This window comes from Mchenga conophoros, linkage group LG8 (genome assembly GCF_057382185.1).
Source record: "Mchenga conophoros isolate Kocher_MC1m ecotype Shallow Benthic linkage group LG8, M_conophoros_male_GT1.1, whole genome shotgun sequence".
Taxonomy (NCBI): Eukaryota; Metazoa; Chordata; class Actinopteri; order Cichliformes; family Cichlidae; genus Mchenga; species Mchenga conophoros.
In genome coordinates, this window is record NC_140533.1 from 11,682,904 (window position 1) to 11,698,667 (window position 15,764).

At 40.4% G+C, this 15,764-nt stretch overlaps 1 protein-coding gene across 1 annotated transcript in view; it reads left to right on the plus strand.

Moving 5' to 3' along the window:
- Nucleotides 1-242: 242 nt before the first annotated feature.
- The window catches only part of itga3b (integrin, alpha 3b), a 29,049-nt gene continuing 13,527 nt past the window's right edge, over nucleotides 243-15,764 (plus strand). The window contains exon 1 of the mRNA XM_085284093.1: nucleotides 243-565. Within this exon, the coding sequence (XP_085140219.1) occupies nucleotides 390-565 (176 nt within the window). The 5' untranslated portion in view covers nucleotides 243-389. The remainder of the gene's footprint in view (nucleotides 566-15,764) is intronic.

Sequence of the window (15,764 nt, forward strand, 5' to 3'; positions counted from 1 at the left end):
TATAAGCTGCCTTTACAAGTATCGGTATTGGTATCAACAAAACGGTCCATGTATTTACTTGGTTTCGGATTGATATTAAAATTCGCTGTATCGCACACCACTAGAGTCTGCAGCTCCCTGTAGTTAATGCACTTGCTTCTGAAGGATGTCGAGATCTGACAGGAAGGGAGGGACACCGCTAGGGGCAGGGCAGCGGAGCGAGCATGAGGCGCCGACACCTAGGCAGTGACTTTGCACAGAGGGGCTGTTAATGGGCAGGTCTCTGCGAAGCAGCAGCCTACCTGTTGGAGCTCATTGCGGCAGAGTTGCCACTCGGACCCCATGCTCGTTCGCTGATCGTGGACCTGCGAGAGCTGAGTGCACCTAACAAGGGAGAAAACAACGGAAACATGTCTGAAAGACTTTTACTCTGCGCTGTTTTGGCCGTGTGCCACTGGACGCAAACTTGCACTGGATTTAATATAGATGAACGGTTTCCTGTGATCAAAGAGGGGAAAACCAGGGGGAGCTTGTTTGGGTTCTCTGTAGCTTTGCATGAGCAGACGGTGGGCTCCAGACAGTATCTGTAAGTATAGTTGGATAATGCATTTTTCAGAAATTGCTTTATATTTTCTTTTTTTTAATTTAGAGGTAATATGTCGGCAGGCAAACAGTCGTGGTAAAGCAGCACTTTCTGTTCACCTCGTACTGTGCACGGTTAACTGCGCAAAAGTAGGATACGACGCTTTATTGTCACCTGTCGAGCGTTTCTTTGCTCCACTTACATACTACCTGTGAGAGAAACAACTTGCTGGAGACCACGTCTGCAGATTTAGTTAGACCAAACCAGACATTTGTTCTAGTACAGTGAGAATATAGGACAGGTGCTCTACGCTCTTTGGAAGTAATTCGACGAAGTTCGTACCCGGCGGCGTTGTAAATCTTTGCCGTGCACTGTCAACGTGTAGAAAACGTGTCTCATAACACGTTCGGCCTGATGTGACCTGTTTTGAAAGCAAAACTGTTGTTTTTTTTTGTTTTTTTTACACGATCACCATATTACATGACTTTTACACAAATTTGTTTTATCTCACTGTCAGTTTTTTTTCTTACTTGCTCGGTTTGTCTTTTTTTATTCATTATTGCAACAATAATGAACGAAACTGAAAATCGCATTGTTTAAAGTGAATAGATGAGATTTATTTTTAATAGTTTCTGCTGCTGGTCCAGCTGTTGGTGGAAACACTCACAAACACACTTGTTTTTAACCAGCATTCACAGTTCTCTGAACACAGATAAATCCTGGTTTGTAAACCACGTGTATGCTTCTAGTTTGGAAGCCAGTCCTGGTACAATAAGAGCATTTTTATCCTGATGTGCATTTCAGTGCATTGTGATTGAACTTTCAGTCATGATGTGGGTGGCTGTATTATATTCAGTTATTAAATATTTGTAAAGTAAACATTTGCACATCTACTCACTCTGTATTTGGAATTTGGGTGGAACTATTGTTGCCGCTATCGGCTAGAGAGAACTTGGGGTTGTTTCCTGTTAAAGCTTTTACTGGCCTGTAACACTTCACAGCTTAACACCAGTGTGGAGCACTTGCAAGGATTTACATAGGAAGTGACTGCTTTTGTATCTGTTGATGTTCAGGGATGTCGCGTCTTTGCTGTCTTCGTGGCATTTCTAATGAGAGCTCCTCAAACTGTGTTACTGTGCAGTATAGGATTTCACTCGGTCAATTAGAGCAGCCCCTTCATCCATCCGCTTCCATGATCACACAGCATGTTTGTAATGTGCTGTTATCAGTGTCGTTCTGCTTTGAAGAGTAAAGCATGAAGAAACGTTTCAGATCAGAGCCCACTTCCTCTGTGCTCTCATCAGTGAAGTTAGATATAAGGTTTATTTCTCATTGCAAGTCATGCAATGACAGATTAGATTAGAAGACCAAACTCACTCTCATGTCTGAGCTGTAAGTATAAACCTAGATGGTTCTGCATAAAACTGGAAAGGGGAAGAAATATATGTCTGCATGAATTACCTGAATAACATACTCCTGTACTGCCAAGCGTAAGTCCATATGTGCTGGTTATTGGCCAGTGTTAGCTATGCTGCTAGCTCTGTTTAACCCATAAAAACTAACGTTACTGCAATATTAATATAATTGTAGCCTAAATCTCACACTGAAAATACGTCTTCTGCTTAAAGATTCACATCACACAGCAGGGCATGTCATGTTGTGGGCATGCAGTGTAGCACACATCTGCAGGGAAAAACACAATGCTGTTGATGTCACCTATTTCATCTTACGAGACATAAGTGAAACCCGCTTTGATATGTGGTTTGGAGATAGTGGCGCTCACAAAACAATAGTTGGCCGAGTCAATAGGCGATAAGAGTGCATGACTCTGTAAAGACATAACAGTGTGCTGGTGTCTGCAATGTCTTAGAGGAAGGGATTTTAAAATAAGTTTCTTTTGTGGTTGCATATCTGTCTCAATGAACCCCACAGCTTTTAGCGACATATTTTCTCTGGCTGGAACTGCAGTGTGAATATCTGAAAAACGCCAAGACGTATGCACCAGTCATGACATGTACAGAGAAGAACACTGTTCTTTGTTGTCCTTGTGAGTCAGAGTTCAGGATACCAGTCGAGTCAAATGGCTTCCACTCCCATTTCTGGAATAAAGAGTTTGTTTGTTGTTGTTGTTTTTAATTGAAACCTTCTAAGATGCAGGTTATTATCCAGTTACACTAAATGGTTGCTGAGCTGAATTTCAACAATATATTTTGAATATGGGTTGCACATCCAATTAGTAGATCAGCATTGCTTCTTGTTGGGGATGGGCTTTACCCAAATAATCCAAGAACTACCTGAGGCCAATTTGTGCCAACTATTCACCTCCCCACTCCCCCTATCTGTTTGGATCACCCATTTAAGGTCTCAGAGAGATTTTTTTCCCCGAGAAGGTCTTTTTTTTTTTCTCTGTTGTTTCAGGGAAGGGGGGGAAACAGGGCAGTCAGCTGGCCACCTATTGGCTCTTCCAGTCCCCTGACCTTATGGTATTTTAGGAATGTATTACTCTTCTCTGCACAGTTACAACCTGCCAGGTTTCAGGTTGAGACAAGACAGGAGGGCGAATGATTATCCAAGAGAGAATACACATAAAAACTCCAAATATTTGACTCAAACTGATCCAAAAACTGCTTCATTTTACAGATGAAAGCTGAAAAAATAACACATTCTTTTGACTGATGAATACGCCAGAGTTGACGTGGCTGGGATCGAGGATCATCCCTGTCTGACTGCAGCAGCCAGAGGCTATGAAAGTCAACGATTTAATTTGACGGGGCCTTCCCCTTTCTGCTGCGAGGTGAAAATTAAACTGGTCCACCCACTGTACACACATCTGATGTTCAGTTAGAACATGCACAGGAACATACGTCACCTTTCGTCATATGTTTCGATACAAGTAAACTTTTCTGGCAAACCCTGTTTCTCAAAGCACCCCGGTGATTTTACTTTTTCAATCTTTTATCACAGCTTTTTGTGTCGTTTACGTGCTCCAGTACAGTATTGTGCAATGGGTTGTAAGCTCTGTAAGGGCCTTATACAGTCAATAGAACTGTTCACTGGACTGGTCAGTGATAGAAGTCTGTGGGCCGTAAACGTGACTGTAATCCAACATTCCTGCTAATACATATGTGATAGTGGTCTTTGTCATTGAACGAGGTCTATCAAAGGGCTAGTGTCATGCCTCGATGCAACACTTTCATGTCTATCCCATGCAAGCCAGTAGGTTTTACACTGACACAGAATCTTTTTCAAATAGAAGATCAAATAGAAATTTGGAGTAAAAAGTAGGTTAAAATGGGGTTAAAGTGATTTTATGCTGAGCGACGGCTGTTGGTATAAAATCCCTTTACCATGGTTACGGGCCCTGATCTTAACGCAGTTATTCGCTGTATCCAATCAGCTGGTAATGACATGAGTTGCATTCTGTGTAGCAGCACAAAAACGGCTTCTAAAAACATGTTGAAATGGATCCCAGCACGGCTCGGGGTTCCTGCTAATCTCCACAGAGCAGATTGGTTATGGTGGCGCTTTCATTAGAAATACCTGCAGTGAGGACTGTTTTTATCTTAACAAAAGTGTAAGAGATCCCCTCCCTCTTTCCTCCCCCGGTTGCATAAATGCCCTCAGCTGCACAGAAAAGAAGCTAGCCTCCAGGCTACTGGGAGCTACCTGTAGCTTGAAAAACCCATATGCTCCAGTACCTCTCTGTCTTCATGCCATTTTTCACCTTTGAAGAGAGAAATGATCCACAAGTATTGGATTACACTTGGTATTTTTTTTAGGAAGTGTGCGTGTGCTGCAACTTGTTGTGCGTCCGTAAAATACAAATAAGTGCTGGTATAAATATAGGATGTTCCAACGCTTATTACTGATAAAAGGCTAAATAAATATTTATAAATAAATAGATGTATGAAATGAATATGTAAACAAAGAGAGATAAAAAAAAATCTGGCGTTGGAAAATTTCCAGGCATTAGCAGGTAAAGGCAGATGTTTCATGCACACCTGCACTTCTTTTATATAAGCTGAGTAATATCTGAGAGAAACTTGGCACTGAACATGCACGCCAACATGGGTTGCTGTCAGCTCTGTTACAGCTGTGTGGCTGACTGTCCATCTGTGTCTCCCACAGCTACTTCTCTTCTTTTACATACAGCAATGGACAACATTTTAATAGTAATACTGTTACTAATACTGTGAGCCTCTTGTGATTTCTGGCTTCATGGTTCACTACTGAGGTATGGCGTCACTGAGAAGCATGTGGTCAGGTTTAGTCCAGCGGTATGTGTATTCCTGTTTACATGTATACATTTGTATGTACACCGTTCAGGCATAACGTTATGACCCCTGCTTCATATTGTGTTGGTGCCAAAACAGCCCTGACCTATCAAGTTGTGGACTCCACTTGACCCTTCAAGGTGTAGTGTGGTATCTGGCACCAAGATGTTAGCAGCAGTTTTGCAAGGTGTCCAGCACATCCCACAGATGGGTGATTGGATTGATATCTGGGGAATTTGGAGGCCAAGTCAACACTTTAAACTCATTGTTGTGCTACTCAAACCATTTCTGAACCATTTTTGCTTTGAGGCCTGCTGAAGAGGCCACAGCCTTCACAGCATTCAGTTTCCATGAAAGGTTGTACATGGTCTACAACAATGCTTAGGTATTATTGTAGACCATGGGGTGGCTTTTGGACATTGGAGTGTGAATGTGTGTGAATGTTAAATAGAAAGCACTTAGAGCATAGAAAAAAGGGCTGGGTGAATGAGGTAAGTTGTGTGAAGCACTTTGAGTGCTCTGATAGGATGGAACAGCACTATATAAGAACCAGTCCATTTAGATGGTACATGCCAAGGATGTTACATTGCCCAAAGCATCAAACTGCTTTGGGCAAGCCTGCTCTGTTAGCTTGTTTCTTCCCATAGTGCAACCTGGTGCCAGGTGTTATACAGTTAAGCGATGCGCACAAACCCGGTCATCCAATTGATGTAAAAGAAAATGTGATGCATAAGACCAGGTCACTGGACCATTACTGTGTGTTGCAGTTCTCTTGCTTGCGTGCCCATTGTTGGTGCTTTAGGTGGTGGACAGGAGTCAGCATAGGCACCCTGACTGGTCTGTGACTATGCAGCCCTATACACAACAAACCGTGATGCACTTTTTGAATCAATCTGAGCTACTGTAGCTCATCTGTTGGATCAGACAACACAGGCCAGGCTCTTCAAAATTTGGCACTTGTCAAACTCACTCAAATCCCCACGTTTGTCCATTTTTCCTGCTTTTAACACATTTCTATTTAAGGACAAAATGTTCAGTTAATCCCTAATATATCTTACCTACTGACGGATACTATGATGAAGAGAAGATCAGTTATTTACCTTTAACTGTCGGTGGTCACAATGTTTTGCCTGATCGGTATATTTCTCTGTCAGTTATGTGTGTGTGTGTGGACGGGTATTAACATCTTCATGCGGACCAAAAATTGGTAGTTTACTATACTTGTGGGGACAAACACAAGTATAGGACAAACAGTTTGAAAGCATTTTTGAGACTCAAAATGTGGTTTTAGTGTCAGGGTTACAATTAGGTTATGGTTAGGTTTAGGGTAAGGGTCACGGTTGGGCATTCATTTTTGATGGTTAGGGTTAGGGTAAGTGGCTAGGGAAAGCATTATGTCAACGAGATGTCCCCACAAGGATATAAATACACGTGTGTGTGTGTGTGTGTGTGTGTGTGTGTGTGTGTGTGTGTGTGTGTGTGTGGAAGGGGGGGCTACACCCTGCAGCAGTACTTGACGATATTATTCATCCAGTGACAGGAGACAAACCTGCAACCACAAGCTGAACTTTCTTTGCCCGCTTCAGACTAGGTTTCACTTGTTGCCAATAAAAAGTGAGTTTCTTTATCATCTAGGGGATGTCCTGCCATGTTTAATTTGTTGAGCTGCCTCTAAATTAGTTTGGTCTCCTGTTACTGTTTCACCAAAGACAGATGGTGGTTTTCAAACAGGATGTTTGTCCAGCTGAGATACCCTGTTAGTGTGGGTGCCTGTCTACAGGTGCGGAGTCCTTTCTTTTTTCTTTATTCAACTGTATGACATTGTTGTCATCTCCTCTTTCGTCTGCACTTAATTTCCACTAAAAAAGTATCCTGGTGAAAAAAAGAGAACAAAGTTTATCAGCAGTCTGCTATGTGTGAAAGTGGTTTGCAGTGTATTCCTACATTTCTCCCTTTTGTATAAACATTTAAATGCACTAACAGTGATGCTTGTCATTATAGAGAGACATTTAATCTTAGTCTAGTCCATATTGCAAGAATGTAAATCTTTAAAGTAGATAATTTGACATTATGATAGTTGTAAGGCTTAGGCTTTTGTAGTTTGCTGTTATTGTTCATGCTGGCATTAACATATATATATATATCCAAATTGCCCTGACATAAATATATGAAAATCCTGAGATGCAAAGTGAAGGTGAGTCTGTGTGAGCCATGTTTTCTACTTCATGCACACTCTTTCATCACTGTTTGACCAGAGATGAGTCATCGACTTTGTTCTGTAAATGCAGGCAAATGTTCTTTAAGTGTGTTAAGAACTAGGCGTGCTTACTGTGAATGATATGAAAGCGAAGTGTGTGCTCACCGCCTCATGTAGTTTCTTTGTTTCCTGAAAGTACAGTGACCTGGATTCATCACAGCTACTCATTGTTTGAGTAATTACTCAAAGAAGTAATTTATTACACATTTATTCGTTTCCTAAGGCATTAAATTACTCGATGAAGAAAGTCTTTCAGCATGAATGTTGAAAAGACTGAAATGCTTTGTTTTATAATTAGCACTGACTATAAAGTACAGGCTAAATTATGTGCATATACTGGCACAGCTCAGTAGACACAGGTACAGGTAGGAATAAAGGCTGCACGCTGATTGGCTGTGGCAGGAGCCGCTCACATTCCACTTCCCTCTGACTCTGGGTTTCTTCTCTACCTTTGTGTTAGAATGCTGAATTTGCAAGTGCTGTGTGTTTTTGGCAGTGGATAATTATTTCAGGCCTTTGTGAAGTCTGCACTTTAAAGTAACGTTCCCAATGGGCTGATGGGCTTCCTATGTTGCACTGTGTGTTTTCTACTTCACTCTCCATGTGTTTGATTGTTGGGTTTTGTTTTTTCATGTGAAGGGCCATTTAAATTTTTATATAGTTGTCTGAGGGCCACACTATTATGAACACATACCGAGGGATGCAAAAACGAAAGACCAACAAAAAGGTCTATAGCTACTGTGTTACTTAGCCCCATTAGATTTCAACTTCTTGGCTATAAATTGCACTCACCACAAAACCTGCACACGTAATATTCTCGCTGTCAGTCTGTTGTTGTGTGAAAGATGCTTTTTGAGCACTCAAACTCAAAAAGATGAAGATTCATTTTCAGTTATGAGTGCATTTCTCCTCTCTACTCATCAAGTTTAGCATGTTTCAAAACTGTAGCAGCGCTCAACCTTTGCCCTTTTCATTATTGCCAGCACCTCACCACAAAGGAAGCACACTGGCTTGCCTTTCACAAAAAAGAAAAAAGAATTTGTTCATTTTTCCTGGAATATGCGGCATTCAGCATTCACCTTCATTTTCTTGAAAGCTGCCATGATTCATCCCTTGTCATCTTTGTCAGTCACAAACAGGTTATGACGTGCTGTATGTATCACAGATGATGTGCTTCTACAAGTCAAGTGTGCAGTAGCTGGGATAAGAATTAGCACCTCCAAGTCATCAGCCAGAAAAGGGTGGAGTGCCCACTCTCTGTTGGGGAGGAAGTTTTCAGGGTTTTTGTTCATGACTGGTGGGAGAGGTGGATCAGAGATTCTCATCGTCTACTGAAGTCATTATGTCATTAGAAAATCATAAAAAGATCTCACGTCTAGTCTCTTCTCATTGTTAGGCTTAATTCAGTCTGCAAACTGAGTCACTATTTAGCATGATCTGTATTTATTTTCTTCTTTAGTAGAAGTGGCAGTGTTTCCTTGAAAAACAATGAGGATGCAGTAGATGAGACCATGCAGGTTTTTTTATATATATGTGTGTCTGATGTTGTGTTTTTAAGATAAAGGGTGAGGATTAATAATATTTTATTGCATTTTTCTTTGCTTGTGCATTTTGGGTAATTTAGTGACCCACCTTGTGTTGCAGTTAGAGTGAGACAGTGTGGTGTCACCATACTGTACCCCGATCCACAGACAGCACTGGTGTGAAAAATGGCTGTGCTGGTCCAGGTCAACAGTAACATATTTCATAAAACTACTGTTTTGCTGTGGCTACTGTATAATTTTACGTACAATAATATTATGAAATAGTATAATCTTTACCTGGTGTCATGACAATTGAAATGGACTGGTTCTTATATAGTGCTTTTCTACTCTGAGCACTCACTCACACCCATTCACAAAAGCAGTTCTTTCTTTTCTTTGGAAGTGCTTCTACTCTTACATTTACACACATTCAACTTGGGGTTAGTATCTTGCCCGAGGATTTTTGGCAAGCAGACTGGTGACTGAGCTACAATCACCCCATAGCTTCTCTTTTTTTTAGCTAATTTCAGTTTGCTGTGCAAAATTAGTATCACTTATGCAAACTTGACATGTCATCGGTGGCACATGGTTTACTTTTAATATTATTAAAAGGGCTGCATTCAAATCCTGTGACAGACAGGTTGCCTTAAGCTATATCCGGAGGGCAATCAATCACGCATGTTACAGGCAGCTGTAACACCACAGCATACACTCTGCAGGCACAATTTATTAAACAGCAGGCTTGAGGCAGAAAGTTTCCCACTTTGCTTCGTGTCACTCACCTTTCCTTCCGCCATCTGAATCTCTTTGTGACAGTTTCTCTCCCTCACCCACTTTTAAATGTTTCCTGTTCTTCACATATAAGATAAAGGCCTTTAAGGGGAAACAAATACAAATTTGCCCGTTAAACACCTGTATCCCATGTCTCATAACGGCTCCGACTTGATCGACGTGAAGATGTGTGTATTCTTAATGAGACGCCTGTTTGACTGTAAACGTGACTAACTCGCGCTTTGTCTCGTCTTGATAATCTCTCAAAATCCTGTGAGTTGGAAAGGAAATGTCATCCCAAAAAGGGTTTAATTAAGTTGGATTTCCTGGTTTCACTGTTGTTGGTGTTATCTTAGCAGCAAATAGACATGTGGGGGGTAAAGATTATAGGTGAGCGTGGCTTAATTTTAATTAACTGCAAGAGAAGTTGTTTGTGTTGACTCTGACATTTGCTTACAATCAGCCCTTTCCCTTGCAGCTCCCCTCATTTGTTGAGAGACTTTTCCCACTATCTGTTCTTGCTCAAGTCAGAGGCTTTTCTGAGGCAGTGCCGGCTAACATGACTAGATAAATGAACCACTGTTTGTTTAACTTAATGGCTGACACAAATATACAGTAGTCCATCAAACTGTCTTCTTCTAAGATTTTTAGTCCTGTTGTCAAGAATGCAGCCTAACTAAGTCTCACCTTAGCTGGGTGTAGGGCTGGGTGATATGGCCTAAAATTCATATCGCGATATAATTTGAAGCATGTGCGGTAACGATATATATATATATATATATATATATATATATATATATATATATATATATATATATATATATATATATTCTTTTTCTTCTGTATAACGTATTTTCCAAACTATAAAATCCTTTAATTTTCTCAAAAATCGAGTGTGTGCCTTATATATGAATTCTGGTTGTGCTTACTGACCTCGAACCGATTTTGGCGTGCAGAAATCTGTTAAAAAATGTTTTAGTACAACTTTGGTAAGCCGCACTGCTTGATGGATTGTCAGAGCATTACGGCTGCCATAGTGAGGAGCTTCGCAGAGTAATCTGGGTCCAAAACTCCGTCCGCTTCAGGTCCCAAAGTCAAACGAACACTAAGAGTTAAAAATGATCTAAATTCTTTCATCTTTAATTAAATCATCAGCGTTGCTGCTTTATCGGGTGTAACAATTAAGTTTAACATCCAGGCATCCATGAAAACAGAATTTATTAAATTTAACGGAGTTAGAAGTTAACAGGAAGTTAGCTCGGTAGTTTACACCTAAACATTTCATACCATTTTCTGACTGAGAGATTTTTGAAACTAATTAAAACGTACAGCTCTGCTACCACTTCCAACATAAATGAAGACAGAAAACTAAACAGCAGTGGTGTTTGCAGGGTTACTGAAGTTGGACTACCTGGTATATAATGTTGTGCTACGTGATTGCTAGCGACACAGCTATGTTAGCATAACATTAGCACAGTGAAGCTGGAGGATGAACGCCAACTTTTTTTCCACTCATTAAAAGTTAACGTGACGGATTCTGGTGGTTAGAGACAAATGCAATCGCATAGCAGGATGCTATACACGGGCCAAACTTCAGTCAGGAGAACAACTGAGATTATTCATCCACAATACGAGGTTAGTTATTAATATACTGCAACAACATGGGAATAGAGCAGCTGCGAGAGAATTCAACATTAATGAATCAATGTTACGGAAGTGGAGGAAGCGCAGTTTTTGTCTTTCCCCATATTTCAAAAGTGCTTCATCTCTTTGCTATGACTGTCACCCGCCATAATTTGCAGATGATAATGGTTTTAGCCGCTGCGATGCTTTCGACCAAAACAGGCGCAGCTTAATGACATCATCAACATGCGCTATCGCGATAGAGCGATATAGTCAAAATCTCTATCGTTGGCCAAATTTATATAGTTTCTATCGTATATCGTTTATATCGCCCACTAGTGATGGGAATTCCGGCTCTTTTTAGAGAACCGGCTCTTTTGGCTCTGCTCACTAAAAAGAGCCGGCTCTTTCGGCTCCAAACCGGCTCTTCAGGTTGTTTTGTTGCTTTAATTAATTTATTATTAACAACAATATAAAATTATGCACAAAAGGAATTACTAATGTAAAAAAAATTGGTCCTATTTATATATGTATATATATAAATATATACATATATAAATATATAGGGTGGCCCCTAGAGACAAAGCACGTACAAACTCCAAAACACATTTCTAGCGTTAACTGAACTTCCAAAACAGAGCTACCTATATCAGTTAAATTACACAATTGAAAGCATATGTGTATTGTTTGTGTATTTATACAGAAGCACTCATATATATTCAAATAATAATAATAAAAAAAAAGTTCACTTACCTGTTACTACCACACACCAAATCCGGTCGTTGGTACTTCCCGGCTTGTGTAGCCACTAGGTAACAAAAGCTCAACACTGTGGGGGGGGGGGGCACATCCTGGAGCACTTCTGTTGTGTTTTGTACGTGTTTTGTAGTTTTTACGTGTTTTGAAGTTTGTATGTGCCTTGTCTCTAGGAGCCACCATAAATATACTTTTGTTTATTCACTCCACATAAAATGTAATAAAGAAATCATATAATACAAAAACCAACCATTTACATTTCAACTTTTAACTATTTACATTTTTGTGTTGTTTCACTTTAAATTTAAACAAATTTAAAGTGAAACAACACAAAACACTGCAAACCGCAACACAATTAAATATAAATTAAAATATGAAAACAAAAAGAAGATGCATATTCTCTGTCATATGGGCCTGCATGAATAAACTTTCTGAATCCTTTATCATCCGCAACTGAAAATAGTTGTGGACCATTACTATACCTTTCTAATGTGGCGTTGTTGTCCTTGGCTCTCTTTCGCCGTCTCTCCCTCCCGCTCTGTTCCTGTGCTACTGCGAGTGTAACTACTGCCCCTCCCCCCTCTGCCCAGCGCAAAGCACATGGCTCGCATGCGGAGTGAAGCGGAATAAAAGTGCGAGAAAGGGTGAGAGAGACAGAAGAAAAAAAAAAACACGGCTCGCGATAAGGAGCCGGCTCGCGTCGTTCACGTCAAAGACCCGGCTCTAAGAGCCATTTCGTTCGCGACCGACACATCACTATCGCCCACCCCTAGCTGGGTGCAAACAGTAAATGTTTGGTTTAGCCAGCCTTTTGGATGACTTCTTAGACAGAAGGGGCAAATTGCAACATGTCCTGGAGTTGGAATGCAGCTGCCTGCTTCTCCCTTTCCATTTAGCCGAGCCTTTGACAGCCTGTTTATGAGGAGGTGATGAGCATGAAAGGCGATAAGAAGGAGAGCACACAGCTAGGACAGGACGGGATATGACGTGCGAGTCACCTCGTTGTTAATCAGTTGTACGCCAAGTTTATGAGGGTTACATATGCAACAGAGAAATGTGGGTTCATCAAAAAAAAAAAAAAAGATCTGCTTTTAATGAAAAAGTTGACATTTTCTTGCAAGTTGTTCACTCAAGATCAGGAATGTGAAGGACGGGCTAGTAATGATGTTTAGTCTATGGTTCTGTGCTGCATTACTTGAAAAAGTGAAAACCTTCAGTTATTATTGTCCTCCATGCATCCATGATCATGAGGATATCAAGGTCATTTTTCAAGCGAAACTTTGGAATTTTGGAAATTAAGCTCATTCTTTTTTTTCTTTTTCTTTTTTTTGCCAAAAGTAGCTACTCTTATGTGTTTACATTAAAAATTAACAGTGGCAGTCTGATTGTTGGGAGCACTGGGACATTTCTCAGTGGGATTAGGGTCATTATGGCCTGTCAGAAACAATCAAACATGCCCAGTGATACATTAACAAGCAGGAGTTGACATGTAGGGGCCAAATATGAACATAAATGCACGCGTCAAGCTTCTCTTGGAAGGACATTCATCTCCCTGATTCTCTACCGCAGGATTTAACTCGATCAAAAAATTATAAAAAAAGACTAAAAAGAAAAGTTGCTAAAAGATGCTAAAACTAGAGCCTGTCTAATTCATCTGTAGTATATAACTACGCATAAATGTTGCTAGGGAAATCCGTTTATGTGTCATGTCCCTGAAAGCAGGGACATGACACATGTACCTGCTTTCAGGGACATGAAAGCAGGGACATGATATATTAGTCAATATATCAAAATTATGAGCATGTATTGCTATCATCTCAAAAATCTTCTAGCAGTCAAACTAAAGCTAAAACATAGATATTATTTATTACAGTGACTTGTGCAGCGTTTTAGACTGGTTGACTATAAAGATAGCCCTTTGAACCTTTGAGCTAACCCTGCGTCTCATTTATTTTTAAAAACAGGGGTAGGTTCATTGTGTCGTGTGTCTGGTACAATTTTTTGTTTTTGTAGTCCTATACACATCATAGCATACACTGGAAGCTATGGAGAAAGGCCTTTTGGTAAACCTTTTGTATTTTGCAATCTGCAACACTTTTCTCTAATGACAAATAGCCTAATATATGATATATATTATCCTCCAGTATTGACAATAAATGATATTTAAAAAAATATTTATTGATTGTTCATATTTGCCTGACACGTGGAATTCTCATCTAACACTTGTCAGTTAGCCGAATTGTCAACCTGTTCTTAAATGTTCATGTAGCACGTACATGGACCTAAGGTAGCTGATAACCCGTCTTGTGTTAGATGTGATGGTATCACACAGCTTTGTTAAATTTCAACAACAAACACTGATGACCCACATGGCACCACTGAGATAGTAAGATGATGACAGTAATTTTTTTTTCTAGTTTTCTGCAATCAGCACCCTGCTAGCCAAGATCTTCAAATGCCCTAAAGCATGCATGATTAATACTGGACTTTGTACCCTACCCCGCTTCCTCATGATTTCTATTTAGAGTGAGAAAAGTTCAAACTGCTATCTGTGTGTCAAGTTTGCCCAGTCTCCGGCTTGACGCCATTCCCTTTATGAGTGCTTTGGATAAAGCTCCCATGAGGCCTTGTGTGGCTTTACAATAATATCTGAGTTAGTGTTTTGGGACACTGTGTCCTGCGGCTCAAAAACACAACAGTTTTACACGCCCGCTTCTCATCGGCTTAGTTAATCTGTAGTGTAAGACCACACACACACACACACACACACACACACACACACACACACACACACACACACACACACACACACACACACACACACACAGATATCTACACCGATAAACAAAAGAATGTCAACGCCACACTGAATAGGACTCCTTTCCATGTTTCTGTTAGGTCCATCCACCACTACAAACCTCTGTGGTATCTTGTATCTTATTTACTGTCCACATTACTGAATAATTACCACACCCAAAGTCTCCTCTGACAGTTTAACCTGGAAACTGTTGGCCCTCAGCAGCCGTCTTGTCTCTTTGTGGTTGTCGTCATACTGAGAAGTGGTTGTGCTGGTGCCGGTGCTGTTATACTGCATTCATAAAACGAAAGGGATGATGTCTCAACTTACCTATAAACATATATGATTAATGTCAAGGAATTAGCTATGTGTGCCACAGCGTCTGATCTGAGTTCAGTGTTTTGTCAGCTTATGTGCCACAATTCATATACTTTTTAGAGTAATTTGATCTAAAATCAGTGGAAGTCGGGCCATGTGACTAATTTACATGTCTGACTCTCTGCAGGCTCAGGTGAGACATCAAAGAGACAATAATTTTGTCTATGCTCTTAGGCCTGCAGTCAGATTAAGATTGTAAATGTTTATAGGGGCATGTTAATGTCGATATCACTGTGAATGTGTGTATATATGTAGACGACTGTGGTGGAGTGGTGGAGCCTGGTACATGGGCTCGCTGTGTTTAAACAGATTGAAAAACCACGAAACCTGTGAGCAGTGTTTAATCAGGTATGACTAACCAAGAGCAAGTGCTAACAGACCCTGTTCAGTGATTTCCCGCTTTGTCTTCAGACCTCCAGTTTTTAGCATAGCACAGCCTTTTGCTGTGATTCATCTTTCAGGAGAAATGATCTCTCCCCAAGTTGGAGTAATCCCAGGCTGACTCGTGGGAGAAAGTGGGATTTGAAAGTACAGTGATTTTACTGTGAAGACTTATTTTTAACTTTACATTTGGGACCTTTATTTATTCTTACTTGTCAGTGTGAATAAGAGAGAAAGCTGGATTCCCACTATACTCGCAGTTAGGTCAACAATCGTGAACATCTTGACTTACTTATTTTTCTATTTCTACTCTTTCCCACAATACTGATAACTCATTGTCAGCACTGACAGCACTGAAATCATTTTCAGGACGCTAAAATGAGAAGAATGACATGCTTGTGTTACCCACTTTGACCAAAGCACTGAGTGCTTTCATTTCATG